This window comes from Mastigoproctus giganteus, chromosome 12 (genome assembly GCF_048544385.1).
Source record: "Mastigoproctus giganteus isolate SK-2022 chromosome 12, ASM4854438v1, whole genome shotgun sequence".
NCBI classification, from domain to species: domain Eukaryota; kingdom Metazoa; phylum Arthropoda; class Arachnida; order Uropygi; family Thelyphonidae; genus Mastigoproctus; species Mastigoproctus giganteus.
Window position 1 is genome coordinate 106,602,384 of NC_143586.1, and position 22,682 is coordinate 106,625,065.

Genomic DNA, 22,682 nt, shown 5'->3' on the forward strand with positions numbered 1-22,682 from the left:
GTGCCCATGGACTGGAGATGTGCAAATGTGACCTCAATCTGCAAAGGGAGACACAGGTAATTACAGACCTGTTAGTTTAACTTCTATTCCAGGGAAATTAATAGAGGCATTGGTTAAAGAAGCATTGCTGGATCATCTAGACAAGACTTCAGTTATAGCTCGGACACAGCATGGGTTTGTTAAGGGGAAGTCTTGTCTGACCAATTTGAGTGGATACTATGATGTAGTCACAAAGGAACTGGATGCAAAGAATAATTTTGATATCATATATTTGGATCTTAGAAAGGCTTTTGATACTGTTGCACATGGAAGACTGCTGCACAAATTGGAGCAGTGTGGCATTGGAGGCAAATTGCTTCCATGGATAAAGGAATGGTTGAGTGGGAGAAGACATATAGTGGTAATCAATGGACACTGCTCTTTATGGACTATTATTAGTGGAGTCCCCCCAGGGTTCAGTGTTGGGTCCATTGTTGTTTTCTGTATTCATCAATGATATTGATGATGATATATCAGGCTTAAAGTCAAAGTTTGCAGACGATAGTCGGCAGGGTTGGTAATGACACTAATGACAGTATGCTTGCTGCAACAAGATCTAGAAAAGTTGAGCAGATGGGCTGAGAGGTGGCAACTGAAGTTTAACATTGACAAATGTGAAGTACTGTATATGGGAAGAAATAACCCCAGAATAACGTATCAACTGTGTGGTACTACACTGACAGTGGTAGAGAGTGAAAAGGACCTGGGGGTAATTGTGCAGGCAGATATGAAGTTTTCTGAGCAGTGCAGACAGTCTGCAAGAGTAGCTCATGGTGTCTTGTCAATGATATACAGGAATGTTTCTATCAGGAATAAGGAGGTGATTATCCCCCTTGTATAAGGCAATGGTCAGGCCACACCTTGGGTACTATATACAGGTCTGGAAGCCTCATTTTAAGAAGGATGTAGAGCTTTTGGAACAAGTACAGAGATGGGCAACAAGATTAGTGGACAGAACAAAGGGTTGCTCTTACGAAGAAAGGCTTAAGTTTTGCAAATTACAGTGTCTGGAGACTAGGCATCTGCGAGGTGATCTGATTGAGGTGTATAAAGCCTTGAATAGTTTGAGCATGCTCGATGCTGATGGGATTCTTCCTCTTGCTCAGAATAATCGCCTGAGAGGGCATAAATTCAAATTGAGGAAAGACAGTTTGAGGATAGATGTATGGAAATTTGCGTTTTGTCAGCGTGTGGTTGATTGCTGGAACAGACTTCTATCTGTCATTGTAGAAGTTGATAGCTTAAACAGATTCAAGGCAGAACTAGACAAACATTTGGAGTGAGTAGATGGCTGAAATGAGAAGGGTGTGTGTGTGTTTTTTTTTTTTTTTGTTTTTTTTTGGCTGATGCTATATAAGCTTGCTTTCTTTCAATATGTGCCCTTGCTCATGCTAAATCACTGAATATGAAAAATGTTACAGGCCATCAAATGACTTTATTTCTGCAAGAATATGCATTTAAAAGCTAATCTCTTTATCAATCTATATAAATGTAAATACCATGTAACTTTTCTTCAAAAAATAAGAATGTATTCTGCTTTTTAACAAAAATATTTTTTAGTTGAGAACTTGATACTTACCTGATGAATATGTATTAACTAATATTATTTCATACTTCTTGGGTAAAAGAAACTGACCTTTTCAAAATCAATTAGTGTAACATCATATTCAAGATCTGCATCTGAAGGGATATTAAACTCTGGTCTACCTTCAATTCCAAAAGCATATTTTGACTTCATTTTAAGTAGAGATTTTTCTCCTTTTTTGAATTTTAACAGAGAAATTTCCACTCCTTCAGCAACATCAAACTGACCACCCTCTCCAATTGGAAACAATACATTTCGTTCTTCGAATACAGAACCATTATGCTTTCCAACAAGATGAACTGAAAGTTAAACATACATATTATTTTGTAAATTATCAATAATTTCAATGTTTCCAAAACAAAATGTTTATAAATATTATTTGGAAAATGCACATATTACTCAAATATGTGATCCTGGAGTAACATATGCAAACAGTATTATTATTAGCCATATAATGCAAGGAAGCCTGAGGCTTATGCTGCACCAGCCAAAAAAAAAAAAATTTCTGAATTACCCTAAGAGAGAGAGAGAGAGAGAGAGAGAGAGAGAGAGAGAGAGAGAGAGAGAGAGAGAGAGAGAGAGAGAGAGACAGAAGTAGAAGGGAATCACCAAGGAAAAGAAGAATGGTAATATCCAGCTGAGGACCCTGGGTGTGCCAAGCCCATACTCACCAGATGTGAGTCCCCGGGGTTGTACTGTACATTGCTTTGTTAGCTGTTACAGTGAAAAACTATATACAATAAAACACTTACAGTTAAGTTGTAACCTCTTCTGGCCTTGGTTGTCCAGAATATAAATGGAAATTTGTGTCTTAGCAAAGTTGATTCTTTCTCATTTTTCTCAGTTATTTATAGCTGATATGTTTGCACCTATCTTGAGTGTAAAAACAAAAAAAAATCATAAAGCACATGCAACAGCTATGCAACATTCTCCATTCTCCATGCAACAACACATGGAGAATGACAAAGAGCCAAAAACATGCAAGCACAGTATGAGCAAATATAATTCATAGTGTAACCTTAGGTCTCCTACAGAAATCTTTTATATTTTTGATTTCATTTTGTAATCATCACTATTTTGTATGAATAAACTATTTCAAAAATATTGCATCAATTATTTCTGAAGAAAAAGTGAGAACTCCTGGAACCCTTTGAATGTGGACGTCAAGCTGTCACACAGTAGACCACCTTCAAGTAATAAGAATTCTGTTAATGATCTGCTGATACACTGCTTCAAGATAAACAGTTTTAAACTGGATCATTACTGGGTTCACTTTCAGGAATGACCATCCCAGGAAGATAAGTGTCCCCACAATGCCCATACCACTCTGGTACTGATGAGAGAACAACCAAACATTAGAATATACTTTCAGTGCAACTCTAAACTGATGAACATCCTTAAAGCTGGACCTCTGATTTTTTGCCCTGTCCACACTACCTAGTATACTGTTTACCAGATTATCTGCAAGTGCAGTAGGTCATATTTTGGTCAATCCTAATGGAGGATGTTTTTACATCTGGGGATTGACAGTCCCACAATACCAGAAAAGAAAAGGTACCGTCTCTGTGATGGCATGGAGACTACATTGCCTACAGTGGTGTAGAATTCTATGCCAGAAGCATAGCAGTAGATATATCTTAGCAGTAGATCAAAACCTAAAAAGGACACAGTTACTGCTATGGATGAAGGGATGGTTGAATGGGAGAAGACAGAGTGGTTATTGATGGACACTGCTCTTTGTGGACTAATGTGATTAGTGAAGTCCCGCAGGGTTTAGTGTTGGTCCATTGTTGTTTTCTGTATTTATTAATGATATTGATATCATTAATAAATACAGAAGTACTTTCTGTATATACAAAAATATATATACAGAATGTCCGATACAGTATATTAGACTTAATGCCTAAGTTTGCAGATGATGCAAAGGTTAGCAGAGTAGTTAATGACAGTAATGAAGGTATGCTGCTTCAACAAGTTCTAGAAAACTAAGGCAGGTGGACCGAGAAATGACAGTTTAAGTTTAATATTGGAAAATGCAAGGTACTGCATATGGGTAGCAGTAATTCTAGAGTAACATATCTATTATATGGTATTAGAATAATGGTAGTGGAAAATGAAAAGAAAATATCCCCAGGGGCTCATATCTGGTGAGTATGGGCTTGGCACTCCCAGTGTAGCACTTCAAGATCTTCAAGTTTCCTGAGCTGGATATCATCATTCTTCGCTTTTTTGGTGATTCCTCTCTCCCTCTCAGGGTAACTCAGAAAATTTTTTTATCTGGTATTGCATGAGCCTGAGGCTTCCTTGTACCATATGGCTAATAATAAAAAAAAAAAAAAAAAAAATTGAGGGTAATGTGCAGTGCACATTACCCTCAACATGAGTTCTCTGAGCAGTGCAGACAGGTAGCCAGGACAGATCAGGGAGTTTTGTCAATGATATACAGGAATTTTACTAGAAGGGATAGGGAGGTAATTATCCCATTGTATAACGCAATGGTCAAGCCATATCTTTGAGTACTGCTTACAGGTCTGGAAGCCTTATTTTAGGAAAGATGTAGAGCAGCTGCAGCAGGTACAGAAGAGGGCAATAAGATTAGTGAGGGAAACAAAAGGGTACTCTCACCAAGAAAGGCTTCAGTTCTGCAAATTGCAGTCTGGAGACTAAGCACCTGTGAGGTGATGGTGGCTTTGAATGGATTAAGCAGCTCAATGCTGATGGGATCTTCGTCTTGCTCAGACTATACACAGGGGCATAAATTCAAATGGAGGAAGGAGGATAGATGCAACTATCCTAGCATAGGGTGGAAGTTTGCCTTTAGCCAGCAGGTGGTTAATTGGTGGAATAAACTTCATTCTGATGTTGTGGAAGTGGACAGCTTGAATAAATTCAAGGAAGAACTAGACAAACTGTTGGAAGGAATGGATAGGTGAAATGAGAAGGGTAGGGTTTTTTTTTTTTTTTTTTGGCTGTATTTTTTAAGCTGGCATTCTTGCCACTATTAATACTTACTACATTCTCAATGAATTCTTCAAAAAAATGTTGACCTTTTATATCGTAGTAGTAGCAGTAGCATGTGATGCAAGAAAGCAAATGTATGAGCTTATGCAGCATCAGCCAAAAAAAAAAAAAATCACACCATTCCCTCCAAATGCCTGTCCAGTTCCTCCTTAAATTTATTTAACTTATCAACTTCCACAACGACAGATAGAAGTTTGTTCCAGCAATTACCACCCGCTGGCTAAAGGCAAATTTCTGCACATCTATTCTACATCTGTCTTTTCTTAATTTGAATTTATGTCCCCTTAGATTCGTAATCTGAACAAGTGGAAGGATCCCATCGGAATTCAGCGTGCTCAACCCATTCAAGGCCTTATACACCTCAATCAGTTCACCGCAAAGGTGCCTAGTCTCCAGCCACTGCAATTTGTGAACTTAAGCCTCTCTTGGTAAGAGGATCCCTTCATTCCCCTCACCAATCTTGTTGCCCTTCTCTGTACACGCTCAAGCAAATCTACATCCTTCCTAAAATGAGGCCTCCAGACCTGTACGCAGTACTCAAGGCGTGGCCTGACCATTGCCTTATACAGAGGGACAATCACCCGCTTTTCCCCGCTAGCAAAATTCCTATATATCATTGAGAAAACCCCATGACCTACCCTGGCAGCCTGTCTGCATTGCTCAGAAAACTTCATATCTGACTGCACAATTACTCCCAGGTCTTTTTCGTTTTCTACCACCTTAAGTGTAGTACCACACAGTTGGTACGTTTTTCTGGGGTTACTTCTACCCATATGCAGTACTTTGCATTTGTCAAGGTTAAACTTCAGTTGCCACTTCTTAGCCCATCTGCCCAAATTATCTAGATCCTGTTGCAGTAGCACACTGCCATTACTGTCATTAACAACCCTGCCAACTTTTGTATCATCTGCAAACTTCGACACTAAGCCTGATATACCTTCATCAATATCATTGATAAATATACAAAACAACAGAGGACCCAACACCGAACCCTGCGGGAGTCCGCTAATAACATTAGTCCACGAAGAGCAGCACCCATTAATTACCACCCTCTGTCTTCTCCCACTCAACCATCCTTTTATCCATTGTAGCAACTTACCCTTAATACCATTCTGCTCCAATTTGTACAATAGTCTTCCATGCGCAACAGTGTCAAACGTTTTCCTGAAATCCAAATATATGATATCAAAATTATTTTTTGCATCCAGTTTCTTTGTAACCACGTCCTTTCCTCTCCCTCCTTATTATATTGCCTTTACCTGTTCAATGTTAATAAATTTCATCCAAAAACAACCCACTCACATTGGATTGGGGAAATGCTTAATATTTGGTCTCTATAAATATAAAAGAGCAGCAAATAAATTCATAACTATTTTTTTATAGTTTTTACGTAAACTTACAATAAAAAAATCATTATAGCAGGAAATTAATGATACTCACCAATTTTGTTTATAATGCCTCAAAACTTGTTAATGCAAAATATATATAATTATATCTGAATAAATCAGAATATTAGTAAAATGGCATCGTTTTAAGTTATATCTCATATTGTGAATACCTTCACAACGAGTTGCCATGATATTGCACTACTTCGAATAAGTAACGCTTCACCTAAGGAGAAGACTAATGTTACTTATTCTCAGATGGATACCACCATCCAGACAGCACCATTTTGAAATATGGTATGGGATAAAGTTCTCGGTTATCCTCATACTATCCCTATTAGACTTAGAAAAGAGATAAAGATGTAGGAAGGTGATAGTAAGAGAGGAAGGAAATGCCGTAGAAGGAAGAAAGGGACAGTTGCTCCTTCAACTCACACTCAAAGCTCATATATTCTTCGAATAGGCAACGCTTCCCCAGTAGAGAAGACTGTTGTTACTTATTTAAGGAAACTCAGCTCCTTCGACTCGCACACAAAGCTCATATATTCCTCGAATAGGCAACGCTTCCCCAGTAGAGAAGATTGTTGTTACCTATTCAAGGAAACTCAGTGGCCAACAGGCCCCCCAGACGGCACTGTTTCAGGCTATTTGGCCCTTCTTTGGTGGGTGGGTAAGTACCCAAGTCACCGTTTCAGGGCTATTTTGTATTTGTGTGGGATAATAACTTGACTATCCAGTTAGCATTAGCATTACAGTTAGACCTCTGTTTAACAAACTTCTTTATAGCGAATTTTTTTGAATTCCCCTTGGTAATTACATTTAAGATAGTTTCCATAGAATGAACGGATTACAAGAGAACTTTGTATGCATTGTTCTCACCTCTGGCCTTTAAGAAATTTAGGTAATTAGACAGCACAAATTAAGGGTGAAAGGGATTACCATTCCACAATGTTAGTAGGGTTCATAAAACCTATGGAGCCACATTCCGAGAAGTTACATTAGTTTTCCATATCCAGTCAGAGGATTAAGAAGATTCCCAACACGAATAATAGCCTCTGGTCAACCTGTGTTGTGATTCCCCTTTACTCCAACAAGAAGTCATATGGTTTTCAGAGAAGTGAGTGATCCACACGTTTCAATAAATTTATGTTTACATGGTCACAGTAGCTGAATATTCAATATTTTGCACAGTATTCAAAGAACTGTGACAGTAGCAACGTCAGGGGGGGAAGATGAGGCAACTAAGAATTTAAGTAACCTTTCCAAAGATGAAATGTTGGCAGATTTGGAAACCATGTTGAGGTTTTCACTGTGAGGAAAATGTTCCAAAATATAATGGCATACAGGCAGGGGCACATTTACATATAAGCTAAACAAGCTACAGCTTAGGGCTTTGCATTACATGGGCCTCGCTCCATCTTAAAAAAATCCTTTTTTAATATTGTCACAGGTGAACTGTAAGAGAGTAGGGCCTCATACATGTTACAGCTTAGGGCTGCATGATGTTTAAATCTGGCCCTGCATACAGGCAATAATTAAAAAAAAAACTCTATGCATTATATCACCAATCTTCAAATAACCAGCACAAATTAAGGATTATTGCTAAAGAACTTGATGTGGCAGAACTTCCCAGAAAAAGGGCTAAGGTAAAGAAAGCCAACATGAGAAGCATGCAAAAGTTCGATGAAATTCACCGGCAAAAGCACCCTGCCACAACGGCACTTGTACCGTTGCTCGCTCAGCAAACAGACTGTGGGTGTCATCAGTCTGGAGCAGAAGTTGAATCCCATGGGAGCTTGAAACTCTCCCGAAGCGGAGGGGGGGGGGGTAACCTGACCTTTTTTTTTAGAATCACTAATTGAATCATGAACAGAGTCATACTGAAAGTTCTAGCATCGTAAAAAATGTTCGTAACGTAGTTTCACTGGTAAACTTTTTCTTTTTTTCTTTCTTCTTTGTGGCCTTTTTTTTCTTTATCCACTAGTCCACCAGTGATTCTAAAGAAAAAAGGTCAAGTTACCCCCTCCACTTCGGGAGGGTCTCAATCTCCCATGGGACTCAACCTCCACTCCTGACCAATAACACCCACTGTATGATTACTGAGCGAGCAACAACACAAATGCCGCCACGGCAAAGCACCTCCACCGGTAAATCTATTGAACCCCTGTGTGCTTCTCATGTGGGCTTTCTTTACCTTCACCGAAAAAAGTTTGGGAAAGATATGGGGAAATAGTTATGAAGAGGATGGAAAAATGTTTTGCAATTTAGATAACAATCTCAGAAGGTGGTGGGGGATAAACCCATAACTCAGGTAATCATAAATGAAAAGAATGAAGTAAAACAGAAGAGAAGGATATTTTAGAAGTATGGAGTAAATACTCTGATAGTTTGCTAAGTAAATGAGCTGAAGATATTACTGAAAAAGAAGAAAAGAATGAAATTGAGAAATTTTGGATGATATCTCTATTATTGAGGTAGAAAAGATATTAGCATTAGCATTAGTAGAGGCATTTGATGCAAGAAAGCAAGCTTATGCAGCATCAGCCAAAAAAAAAAAAAAAAAACACCCACTTCCACTTCACCCCTCTGTTCTTTCAAAATACCTGTCCAGCTGAGCCTTAAACTTATTTAGGCTATCAACCTCCACCACAAGGGATGGAAGTCTGTTCCACCAACCAACCACCCGCTGGCTAAAGGCAAATTTCCGCACGTCTATCCTACATCTGTCTTTCCTCAATTTGAATTTATGCCCTCTCAGGTGATTTTTCTGAGCTAGAGGAAGCATCCCATCAGCATTGAGCATGCTCAAACCATCAAGGCTTTATACACCTCTATCAGATCACCTCGCTGGTGCCTAGTCTCCAGACACTGTAATTTGCAAAACTTAAGCCTTTCTTCGTAAGAGCACCCCTTTGTTCCATTCACTAATCTTGTTGCCCTTCTCTGTACTCGTTCCAGCAGCTCTACATCCTTCTTGAAATGAGGCCTCCAGACCTGTATACAGTACTCTAGGTGTGGCCTGACCATCGCCTTATACAATGGAATAATCACCTCCTTAATCACCTGCTGGAAAAATTCCTGTATATCATTGACAATACTCCATGAGCTACTCTTGCAGCCCGTCTGCACTGCTCAGAGAACTTCATATCTGCCTGCACAACCACCCCCAAGTCCCTTTCATTCTCTACCACTGTCAGTGTAGTACCACAGAGTTGATACGTTGCTCTGGGGTTGCTGTTTCCCATGTGTAGTACTTTACATTTGTCAATGTTAAACTTCATTTGCCACCTCTCAGCCCATCTGCTCAACCTTTCCAGATCCTGTTGCAGCAGCATAGTGTCAGTAGTGTCCTTGACAACCCTGCCAACCTTTGTATCGTCTGCAAACTTGGACATTAAGCCCGATATACCATCATCAATATCATTTATAAATACAGAAAACAATAATGGACCCAACACTGAGCCCTGAGGGACTCCACTAATAACATCAGTCCACGATGAGCAGTGTCCATTGATTACCACTCTCTGTCTTCTCCCCCTCAACCACCCCTTTATCCATAGCAGCAATTTGCCTCCAATATCACACTGCTCCAATTTGTGTAGCAGTCTTCCATGTGCAACAGTATCAAAAGCCTTTCTAAGATCCAAGTATATAATATCAAAGTTATTCCCTGCATCCAGTTCTTTTGTGACTGCATCATAGTATCCAATCAAGTTGGTCAGGCAAGACCTCCCCTTAACAAAACCATGCTGTGTCTGAGCTATAACTGAAGTCTTGTCTAAATGATCCTGCAGTGCTTCTTTAACCAGTGCCTCCATTAATTTTCCTGGAACAGAAGTTAAGCTCACAGGTCTATAATTACTTGTGTCAGCCTTTGATCCTCCTTTGTGAATTGGGGTCACATTTGCACATTTCCAGTCTATGGGTACCTCCCCTGAGTCCAAGGAAGCTCTCATAATTATGGCTAAGGGTTTGCTTACTTCCTTTGCTGCCTCCTTTAATATAACTGGATAGATCCCATCCACCCCGGGTGCCTTTCTTGTGTTTATCTTCAACAGTTTCTCCTCCACTTTACTCCCAGTTATTTCAAGATTCTGTAGCTTACTGCTAGAGTTGAATACACCTCTGGCATTCCCCTCGCTGAATAACTCCTCATGTGTGAATGTCGATGCAAAATATTCATTTAGTTTGTTAGCTACCTGAGCAGGATCATCAACACTTGACCCATCAATATCAAGTGGACCAATCTGATTCATCCCCTTCCTTCTAGAGTTTACATAAGTAAAGAACTCTTTGCTGTTTTTCTTTGCATCCCTTGCCAAGGATTTCTCGTAATCTGCCTTCGCCTGCCTAACCTCCTTTGTAACTTGGTTGCATATCAACTTGTATCTATCATAGGCTTCTCTGTCATGTGTTAATTTGTATGTATCCCATGCATTTTTCTTCTCTGCCATATGCCTCATTAGTTCATCTGACATCCATTTTGGCCTAAACCTTGAACAATATTTCTTAGTTGGTATGTAAAGCCTAGTAGCTTCCAAGATAAGTTCTTTGAATGCTTCCCATTTTGAATTTGCTGTTGGTAACATCATCAGTTGGTCCCACTGTATAGAATTTAAATACTGTCTCAGTCCATCGTAGTCGCCTTTACGGAAGCAATAACCCTTCCCTTTACCCCTAATGGTAGTTACCTCTTTGAGTAAATCCCACTTCAGCACACTGTGATCACTGCCACTTAGTGGTTCATTTATCTGCAGATTCTTAATGCATGAAGAATCACTGCTGATAATCAAATCAAGAGTATTACTCCCTCTAGTTGCCTCCCGAACATGCTGATGTAGAAAACAATCATCCAATAAATCCACAAAAGTCCTGCTAGTGTGTGAGTAACCAGCCCCCAAATTCCAGTGAATATCTGGGAAATTAAAATCTCCCATTATAAGACACTCTGATTTACTGGCCCACTCTATTTCCCTGTACAGTTCCTTATTATACTCATCAGAGTCATTAGGCCTATAGCACACTCCTACTCTCAATTTTGATCTCCCAATGTTTATGTCACACCAAACTGACTCCACACTGCACTGTCCAGCGATGTCGACTGGCTTCACTTCCTTGGTTTTTATGTGTTTCTTAACTAATAGCATAACCCCTCCTCCCTTCCTATCCTGTCTATCCTTTCTGTAGACGTTGTACTCCCCAAATTGCAGTTCTGCATCCCTTATATCTGTGTGACACCAAGTCTCTGATATCCCAATAATATCTGCCTTCGATGTTTTGAGCAATACCTCAAATTCATCAAATTTATTTACTAAACTCCTAGCATTGGTGTACACGCAAGTATACCTGCACCTGTTTCTATTCTTAGCTACCCTAACACAACCCATGTGTTTACTTGTACCGCAATGGCTCCCAGCAGTCTCTGAAATACCATGCATCTTGTTTTTCAGGCTTCTGCTCATTCTAATAGAAGCAGTGCAAGAATCTCTTTCACCTCTGCCAGTGGCTACTGTCAATCTACTGGTCTTTGTCTCCCCCCAAGCTAGCAGTTTTCCGACCCACCTAACACTGCCTCGATAGCATCAGCAAATATTCTTGCACCCTTTCTATTTAAGTGTATCCCATCCCTGTAGAAGCAATCTCTCCTGTTAACAAGTACAGTCCAGGCTGAAAAAAATTCTACCCCTTGAGCCTTGCACAATCTTTCCAGGGCCGAATTGATCGACAAGGCTCTCATCATATACTCCCTCCTATCGTGTCTGGGCAGAATTGCAGACACTTTCAAATTCAACCCTAATTCGCGGCTTTTGTTCAACAGTGACCTGTACTTGTTAAGTAATTCTGCCGGTCTCCTACTCTTAATTGTCTCTAGTTGTCCCTATTAGACTTAGAAAAGCAAAAAGGTAGAGGGAAAGTAATAGTAGGAGTGGAAGAGGAAAAGAAACGGTGTAGAAGAATGAAAGGGACAGTAACTTCTTCAACTCACACCACTCAAACTCCTAGAATAGGCAATGCTTCCCCAGTGGAGAAGGCTGTTGTTACCTATTCTTGGAAACTCCGGACATCATCAGGCTCCCCTGGTGCCGTTTCAGGGCTATTTGGCCCTTCTTCGGTGGGTGGGTAGGTACCCAAGTGATGCAATGATGGCAAAACAGTTATGACGTATAACTCCACAATATGAGAGATGCCTGATGGTGTATCATGTATTTAGACTCTAAAGTGTTTAGGGCATAAGCCTCAAGCTATGGGAGAGTCTAGACTATGTATAAATATAGTGCACGCGCATCAGAGATACATAGCTATATCTGAATAAATCAGAATATTAGTAAAACGGCATTGTTTTAAGTTATATCTCATATTGTGGAGTTATAGTTCATAACTGTTTTTCCAACATTGCATCACTCGGGTACCTACCCACTCGCTGAAGAAGGTCCAAATAGCCCTGAAATGGTGCCTTCTGGGTGGTGGTATCCATCTGAGAATAAGTAACATTAGTCTTCTCCTTAGGTGAAGCGTTACTTATTCGAAATAATGCAATATCATAGCAACTCATTGTGAAGGTATTCACAATATGACATATAACTTAAAATGATGCCGTTTTACTAATATTCTGATTTATTGAGATATAGCTATGTATTTCTGATGCACTTGCACTATATTTATACATAGTCTAGACTCTCCCATAGCTTGAGGCTTATGCCCTAAAAGCTTTAGAGTGCAAAATATATATTATTTTGAAATGACCAATTCTGAAAATTTTTAACATTGCATAAACCAATTCTACTGTAATTTTTTTAAAAATTAATATAAAATAAAAAATTTATAACAGTAAAGCATATCCACAAGAAATTTTAATACACATCTATGTACAGGTAAACACAAATTATCTTACCAGTAACAGTTCCTCCATCATTTGGTGACGTTCCTTCTCCTTTCTCAAGAACCTTTCTCAGAATTCCACCATCTTTGGCAGGTGACAGATCTTCAAGTTTCCAGTCTAACAATTCAATTTCAAAAAATAATGTTGAACAAGGTGGGATTTTTGGAGGATGACCAAGATCCCCATATGCATAGTTGGGAGTACAAATAAACATGGCTATTTCTCCTTTTTTCATAGTAGCTACTCCTAAATCCCAGCCTTTGATCACCAAGCCTAAAAAAAAGCATTTTTACAAATAAACATAAGATTAAAATTAAAATTAAAATATCCCTAATAAAATTAAAATATCCCTAACTAATCCCAATAAGTGACTCTATACAAGAATATAAATAAATGGATTTATTTAGTATATAAATATAAATACATAACAAATAAATAAATTTAATTCATCCAGTAAAAGCAGTAGCTAAGTATATTTAATGACAGTAGCTTTTGAGATAACGAATCTCTTCACTGGCTGAGAAGTACATATATACATGAATATATAAATTTTTTTTTTTTTTTTTTGTCCATGCCTTTTTCCCATTATATATTTTTTACTGTTTTGGCATGAAATTTTTATGGCTGGATGCCCTTCCTGACGCCAACCCTCACCCTTTATCCGGGCTGGAGACATGCGGTGGTCATTCCATGACCTTCTGCATCCTCTGTATTTGGCGGTCACGGGCTCGAACCCCGGTCTAATCAGGAAGTGTGTGCTACGCACTGCTGCTCCTGCCCACCTGGCTATGGAGGTGCCTTACATGAATATATAAATATAACATAAAAAATGTTAGAAAAAGAATGAGCAGTGCATGCTCATGTTGAGTGAAAGGGCATGCACACAGATGCACGAATGCTGAATCACTTACTACGTAGAATTAGGTGATTGTTGTTGGTACAGGGTCCATATATGGGCTGACTGCCAGCATTTGTCATGTTGTAATGCTACAGACTCCAAAATTGGGTGTAGTCATACACCTCTAACCACAGACGGTGACAGCAGTGATGGGGTTGGTCAACCACCTGACTGTCGCAACTGGGATTGAGGTTATGTTGCATCGACCAAAAATGCTCTGTGACTGCACAGTGTGTAGAGTCACTTTGGCGAATGGCTCTATCATGTTCTGTGACGTGGTCCTTGAGCCTCCTCCCACATATCAGCTACCACAATTGTGGCATGTGATCCGGTATATCACAAGCCACAGTCCTCTTCTATTTTATAAATGCATACATATAAATAAATGGAAAAATGTACATAGCTTTTACAAAACAAAACTTTAGTTTTAACTGTGTATTCAAATTGACTAAGAATAAAGTAATCCAAAAGGTGGTAGCACATATCTCAATGTGATTAATATTACATACTTAGATATGGCAAAATTACAGTTAAGTACTTGCGTTGAGATGTATGAAGAAATAGACATGCTAGTAGACCTAATAATAAAGCAGCTAGGATGGTGCACAAAAATGAATTTCAGAATCAACTTCAATCAAAATGTATGGTACAAATAGTAGGTTTAAGTCCTGTTTAACTGACAGTAACCACAGCGCACAGGCCAATTGGGTGTGAAATGGTTACCTACAAAGAATTTGTGAAAGTGGCCTTTGACAAATTTCTGCAGTCTACAAAGAAAAATCAGTGATGTATGAATGTCACATGCAACTCTTAGGATACATTAATAAATGAACGTTGTTTTAAGGATTCCAATGGCCAAATGAACTTACTGAGATGCCCTTGCATAACAGATGGTAATATGCTATTTTCAGTTCCAGAATCAATGATAAATACTAAAATGAGCATAGTGTTTACTATCAACCAGGGGCATTCATTATCACAACAGCATTGTGACCAGATTCATCAATGAACTGAAATCATTTTGTCATCATTCCAGGAACCAAAGTTTCAAAACAATAATTTCAATAGGAGAGCACAACATCCCACATGGCAAGATTGATCCTGGATTTGTTATGGTACCACTTTAGGAGGCATCTAATTTTAAAAAGAACTTATTAGTATTAGTTGTTGTTGTTGTTATTTGGTTTTTAGGAGCATTAGCAACTAAGGCCATATTGCTCCGGGGATGTGCGGTGGTCATTCCCTGACCTTTCCGCATCCTCCATATTTGATGGTGACGGGCTCGAACCCCGGTCTAATCAAGAAGCGTGTGCTACACACTGGTGCTCCTTCCCACCTGGCTACGGAGGCACCTATATTAGCATTAGTAGTGACAAATGAAAGAAGAAACCAAGCTTATATAGGATAAGCCAAAAAAAACTTCCCAAATAATCTGTCCATGCCCTCCAATAATTTATCTAGTTCTTTTGATTTATTCAAACTACCCACTTCCACAGCAAAGAAGTTTATTCCAACACTCAATCACCCAATGGCTGAAGGAAAACTACTGTATATCTATCCTGCAACCAACCTTCCTCAATTTGAATGGATTACTCCAAATAAAGCTTTCTCAATCCATTCAAAGCCTTAAACACCTCAATCAGATCACCTGGCAGGTTCCTAGTTTTCATATGTTGCAGAACTGAAGCCCTTTTTTGGTAAGACATTCCTTTTATTCCCTTCATCAATTTCGTTGCCCTTCTCTGCACCTGTCCCAGAAGTTCTACATTTTTTCTAAAATGAGGCCTCCAGACCTGTATGCAGTACTCAAGATGAAGCTTAACCATTGTCTTGTACAATGGGATAATAAATAAATAATCTTTATTGTGAAAAGAGAAACCATATGAATCCCTTTATAGTATCAGAATACCAAGGGTTAGCAATTTTATTGAGCCACTAAAAATGACAATAGGATGACAATACACAATGGGATGATATGTAAATAAAATATGAGCAAAAAAAAAAAAAAAAACACATCACATATAAGGAAAAATAAGACTAAATGCAAACATGTAAATATCCTCAGACAAGCTGTAACTTTATCACAGAGAGAGAGGTCCCTATGGTAAGGAGAATGTTCTATCTGTACTTTTTCATCAATTTGTGCATGTCAGCATCATCAATTTTGCTAAGAGCGTCTCAAGCATTCGGTTGGGAAAGAATCACAGAAGGGATCGGGTTAAAAACTATCGCATGTTGTTCAACACAGTTGAACAAGATATTAAAGTTTTAACTCTCTCTCTCTCTCTCTCTCTCTCTCTCTCATAACTGTGAGATTTATCACCCTATATTTCTGAGAACTGTTTATATTTACCATGTAGCGTAAGTGTGCGTGGTATCCCTGAAGTACTCTAACTCAAATTAAACTGGCAGTCATAATAATAATTTCTTTACAAACCTGGATTAATTATGAAAATAAATAATTTAATAGTCAGATTACTTCACTATCCAATTGCTATCTATAAGAAAAGCTAATGTAAATTAATAAGTAAGCTCTTCTCATCTAATTATATAAAAATTAATTAGAATGGGTACAGTTATCTTGTACTTGTATAATATTCTTTACATATTAGCATTAGTTGAGGCATATGATGCAAGAAAGCAAGCTTATATAGCATCAGCCAAAAAAAAAACGTTCCTATTTCACTCATCCATTCACTCAAAATGTTTGTCTAGGTCTGCCTTGAACTTATTTAAGTTGTTGGCCTCCGCTACAACAGATGGAAGTTTGTTCCAACTATCAACCACCCACTGGCTAAAGGTAAATTTCCACACATCTATTCTACAACTGTCTTTCCTCAATTTGAATTTATGTCTCCACAGGTGAGTAATCTGGGCAAGAGGTAGAATCCCATCAGCAATGGGCTTGCTCAAACCATTCAAGGCCTTAAAAACCTCAATTAGTTCACCTTGCCAGTGCCTAAGTCTCCAGATGCTGCAATTTGCATAACTTAAGCCTTTCTTGATAACAGCAACCCTTTGTTCCACTCACCAATCTCATTGTCCTTCTATGTACTCATGCAGCAGCGCTACATTATCTTAAAATGAGCCCTCCAGACCTGTATGCAGTACTCAAGGTGTGGCCTGACCATTGCCTTATACATGGGGACAACACCTCCTTATCCCTGCTAGAAAAATTTCTGTATATCATTGACAAGACACATTGAGCTACTCTTGCAGTCTGTCTGCACTGCTCAGAAAACTTCATATCTGACTGCACGATTACCCCCAAGTCCTTTTCATTCTCCACTACCCTGAGTGTAATACCACACAGTTGGTCGTTACTCTGTGGTTACTGCTACTCATAAGCAGTACTTTACATTTGTCAATGTTAAACTTCAGTTGCCACCTCTCAAGCCGAGCTCCTCAACTTTTCCAGAGCCTGTTGCATTAGTGAACTATCATTACTGTCATTAACAACCCTGCCAACCTTCATATCATCTGCAAACTTGGACATTAACCCTGATATACCTTCATCAATATCATTGATGAATACAGAAAACAACAATGGATCCAACACCGAATCCTAAGGGACTCCACTAATAATATTCGTCCACAATGTCGTTGTTGTGGTGTTTTCTGGTGCAAGGGCAACTTAGGCCATATTGCACCTCCCAAATCAATTGACTTTACATACAGGAACTGCTTGTACAGCAGTTAGAAACGATCATACATTTGAATTTGTTTTAAATAGAGAAATAATTCAGAGAGATTTGCTTCTTTACCTATGATGCTATTGAGAGACAGAGGTTGTTGCAGATCTGAGATGAAACTAAAAGCCATTTGTCGGGCGTTGTTAAACAAGCGACATTCGAGAAGTATATGTTTTACTGTAAGTGGTTGTGAGCAGTTTGCACACCGAAGAGGATCATTCCCTGTAAGCAGATATAGATGGGGGAGGTGAGTGTGACCTATTCGGATTCTGGCTAAGATTACTTCTTCTTTTCTATTTTTACGAAGGCTAGAAGTCCATAATTGTGGTTCAGGTTTTATTTGAAATAGCTTGTTATTTGTTTACATTTTCCACAGAAAGGTCCATTGTTCCATGCATGGTCTCTGTATTTTGTGTCTATAATCAGGATATGGGACTAGATCATTTGTTGAGGCTATATTGAAAGGATGCTTTGCAGCATCATCTGCACATTCATTTCCTGGAATACCACTGTGGCCAAGGATCCAAGAAAAGATAACAGTTTGTTGATGCTCGTGAAGCTGCATCAGCTTATGTCTTATGAGTTTTAATAAAAGACTGTTAGGTGAGGAAATGCCTTTCAAAGCTAAAATAGCACTTTGTGAATCAGTATATATTATACTTTTATTTATTAACAGCAGTGAGATATTTTTCAGAGCAAGCATAATGGCATGAAATCAGTGGTATAACTGCTACATTCGACTGGAAGTGAAAATGAGATAGTTGAATTAGGGAAGACAGCAGCTGCACCCACTTGATTGTCAGACTTTGAACTATCAGTATAGATCTTGGTGAATTCGAGGTACTTTTGTGTGTGAGCATAATGTAGTTGTTGGATGTTAATCTTTGCTATGGAACTTTTACCCCATTGCTCAAGGTATTCATGAGAAGAAAGTGTGAAGGTAGACCGCGGGGAAGCTGGATCTTTTGATTCTCTGAGGATATTATCAAATTGGATGTTCCAGCTTTCTGCTAGAATCTGCAGTCTGATACTAGCAGGCTGAATTGTTCTGGGTTTATTTGTATAGTGGGTTTTTCATAGAGGATCATGCAGGAGGACCAAACAGGATGAGTAGGCAGGCTTTTAATTTTAGCTGAGTAATTCATCAGCAACTTTTTTCTTCTGATGCTAAGTGGAGGTTCGTGAGCCTCAACATAGACTTTGAACTAGTGATGTTCTGTATGCACCTAGGGCTATCCTAAGAGACGAATGTTGGATGGGCACAAGATGCGCTAAGGTGCTTTCCCTAGCTGAGTCATAAACATATAAGTGACTTATATAAGTGGAGCAGAGTATAGCAATCTGCACCCCAAGATGTACTGGAGATTACCCGGAGTATATTCATTTTCTTTGAGCAAGTGGTTCTTAGATATTTTATGTACTCCTAGAAATTTAATTTCTTATCAAAAATTAGCCCTAGGAGACGAATACTGTTTACGATTGGTATAGGGTGATTGGCCAAGTGCAACTCAGGTTCAGGATGCATTCTGTGCTTTGTGCAGAAATGTATGGCTGTAGATTTGTGGCTTGATAGTCTGTATCCATTTTGTGCCATCCATAATTCAATGTTGTTTATGGATATTTGTAGACACCTCTCGATACAGTTCATATTCTGGGAATGGCAGGATATGGTAAGGTCATCCGCATAGAGATACGAGCCAACGGTGTTTGGAATGCAGTTTGTGATATTGTTTATTCGTAGTGAGAACAGAGTGTCACTAAGAACAGAGCCCTGTGGGACTCCTTCTTCTTGTATATATGTTTGAGATAAAACCTGCCGGTACTTAACTTGGAAAGACCTGTGTCGAAGAAAGCTTTGAATAAAATATGGTAAGTGCCCTCTCATATGAATAGGATGGAGATTTCTTAGGATGCCGTATCGCCATGTGATATCAAAAGCCTTCTCTATATCAAGGCATATCATGACGAGATGTTGATTTCTAATGAATGCATTTCTTATGATTGATTCAGATTTTTCATGAGGTCTAGGGAAGATCTATTCTTTCGAAAACCAAACTGATTATGTTTCGGGATTCAAGATACCATGTGAGACGATGGTGAACCATTTTTTCCAGTCTTACTCAAGCAGCTGGTAAGAAAAACTGGTCTATAATTGTGTGGAATCGAGTGATCTTTTCCAGGTTTCGGTATAGCTATTATATAACAATGTTGCCAGGAGGTCGGGAATATATGTTCTGAGAATATCCGATTGTAAAGTTTAAGCAATAAAGATAGTGATTTCTGATTGAGATGTTGAAGTTCAGTTTCCTTTTCTCAGTTTCGGCTTTGGAAAGACTGTTGATATGTGCTTGAGGCAGATAATTCACAGAACACAGTTCCTAAGACATTGGCAATCTCTCCAGTAGAGGAGATCTCCTTCCCATTCCAGTTAATAATAGGAGAAGGTGATACATGATATTTTCAACTTAACTTCTTTATTTTTTCCCAGATTATTCGGGTATCAGTATCTTTGTTGACTGAGGAGGTGAATTTTACCCACAAATCTTTTTTGGCCTTTCGCCGGATGAAACGAGCTTTGGCTATCAGTCTCTTGAAGTTAATAAGGTTGGCAGTGGTGGGATATTTGTGGAAGGTATTCCATGCTGCATTTTTTTCCTTTTTTGCTTTATTGCAATCACCATTCCACCAGTGACTGATATGCCGATGGTTTCTTATTTGAGACTGTGGGATGGCGGCTGTTGCAGCTGTTGGTATCTGCTTTTTAATATATACAGTGGCAGCATCAATAGCAGAAGACAATGATATCCTCATCAAAAGATACATAATTGGTAAATTTTGTCCAGTTTGCTTTGGAAAATTTCCATTGAGTTTTTGTTTGTGTTTGTTTGGAATGGGTGGTTTGAATGCTAAAAATCAGCAGAAAATGATCGCTGTTTAGAGGATTGTCGTGTACTGTCCACTTTATGGTTGGGAACAGAATCGGAGAGCAGATTGAGAGATCGATAGCAGTGCTTGACCCAGTAGGAAAATGGATGTAGGTGGGTAAGCTAGTGTTCAATAGTGTCAGATTCTCTCTATCAAGTAGCATTTCAATAAGTTCACCACGTCCATCTGAGACCAGTGAACAGACAGATCGGAGATGGTAACTGAGAAATAAGGTTTTCCAGATCCTGAAATGTGCATGGATGGTTTGGCAGAAGATATATCGAGACCACTGTCAATGTGATACCGATAACTATACGTGTAGCAACAACTTCTAATGGTGTTTTCAAAGGAATGTGCCTGGAAGGGACTCATGATTCCACAAGTACAGCTACTCCTCCATGAAGGCTGTTAGTTTCAGATCGATCTTTTCTGAAGATGGTATAATTTTTGACTGAAACGGAGATTTTTGGTGTTAAATTCGTTTCTTGTAGGCACATAGCAGGTTTGAAATGGTGAATTAATTCATAGATATTGTCAATACTGCTGTGAAAACCTTTGCAATTCCACTGTATGATTTGTTCCATTATTTAGTTAGTTCTGTGGGTGGAAGTTGAGTCTGTCTGTTTTTTGTGGGTGGCTTGTTTATATCTTTCTAGTTTTGATTTTTCTTTTCTTGAAAAATTAGGGCATTCTGAGTCATTGCTTTCTTCCATACTGCCATATGCACATATTTCAAGCAGATATTGGTTAGATATGTCATCTGTGTCCATGCTTGATAGATGAGATTGCTTTGCCTCAACAGGATCTGATTTCTGAAAATTATCCACTGCTTGACAACGGGGAGGTCTCTCGGATGGAACTGTTAGTGGTGTATTACTGCATTGTATGTTCGACCGAGAGGACTAACTGAGCCCAGTTGGAGATCGATGTGTCTGGAGGAATGGTCACTTCCATCTGACATGCTACTGATTGGTGACTGTGAGTAGCAGAAGCATAGGTGTGTTTTGGCATACTTAATTTTACTTGTTTTCTTGCCTCTTGATAGGAAACCTTATTTTCAATTTCATATTTTTGTATTTTTTCCCCAACTTCCAGAGGTCGCAGTCTTTGGAATAAGCGGGATGGTTGCCTTTGCAATTTGGACACTGTGGAGTTGTTGCCCTACATTCTGTTTGTGTATGAGTTTTACACCCACAGTTTGCACAAGTTGCATCTCCACGGCATGCTGTCTGGGAATGGCCAAATTTCTGGCATTTAAAACATCTTAGAGGGTTCAGGATATAGGGCCGAATGCAACAGTTTAAATATACTGCCTTGACTGAAGACAGGTTTGGAGAACTGAAAGTTAAAATTATACTCCAGGTAGGGACTAAATTGCTATCTTTTCGGATCATGATCCTTTTTGCTTGAGTGACGTTTTGTTCTTTAAGTTCTTGAACTATTTCATCTTCGGGGACGTTCAGTAAATCCCATTCAGTGATCACTCCCTTTGAAGAATTGAGGGTGGTGTGATTTGAACTGGGATTCCACTCAAGGATGTCAAACGTAGTAGTAGCTCAGAGTGTGTAGAATTGGTGGTCTCTATTAACAAATCTCCGTATTGAAGACATTTCACCATTTTTGGTGAACCTGCAGCATGTTCGGGGCATCTCTGAATGATGAAGGGGGAGAGCTTGCTGACAGGTTGCACTGACAGAGAATGTATAATCAGGAAGGCTGGTAATTCCTGTCTGCCAGTGTCTTTTTTCATTCTCTTTGAGATAAAGAAGTCATGGTCAGTGTCGTGTGTGTCATTTAGTTGAGAGCTCTTCAGCTCTAAGTGTGGAAATTCACTTGTTTCCATCTCTGCTCCTTTTAGCCCTGGAGGGTTCTCTTATCCCCCGCGTTACTGGCCCCGCCACGTGGAGGCAGGAGTGGTGCCACCAGTGACCAAGCAGCTGTTTAAATTAGTAGAGTTTGTTAGTAATAAATATAAAGACTAAGAAAAGAAAGGTGGATTTCCTTTCTTGGTTCTTACTTTTGATCTCTAAAGTGCAGAACCACTTCAAGTAAACAAAAGAATCAGCACACTAGAAAGAAACAAAGCTATAACACTTTAGAGAGCACTATTATCGCAGTAAGAAAAATCGCTTGGCACTCGGGGCCATTAGTCCACGAAGAACAGTGTCCATTGATCACCAATCTCTGTCTTCTTCCACTCAACCATACTTTTATCCATTGTAGCAACTTGCCCTTAATGCCATACTGCTCCAATTCG

The 22,682-nt window shown here is 39.0% G+C and overlaps 1 protein-coding gene across 1 annotated transcript in view; it reads right to left on the minus strand.

The window, feature by feature from the left end:
* LOC150077323 (peptidyl-prolyl cis-trans isomerase FKBP4-like) overlaps window positions 1–22,682 on the minus strand; it is a 132,795-nt gene that overhangs the window by 104,360 nt on the left and 5,753 nt on the right. The window contains exons 2-3 of the mRNA XM_090386981.1: window positions 12,923–13,183; window positions 1,676–1,923 (exon numbers count right to left, since the gene is read on the minus strand). Coding sequence (XP_090243107.1) covers window positions 1,676–1,923; window positions 12,923–13,183 — 509 coding nt within the window. The remainder of the gene's footprint in view (window positions 1–1,675; window positions 1,924–12,922; window positions 13,184–22,682) is intronic.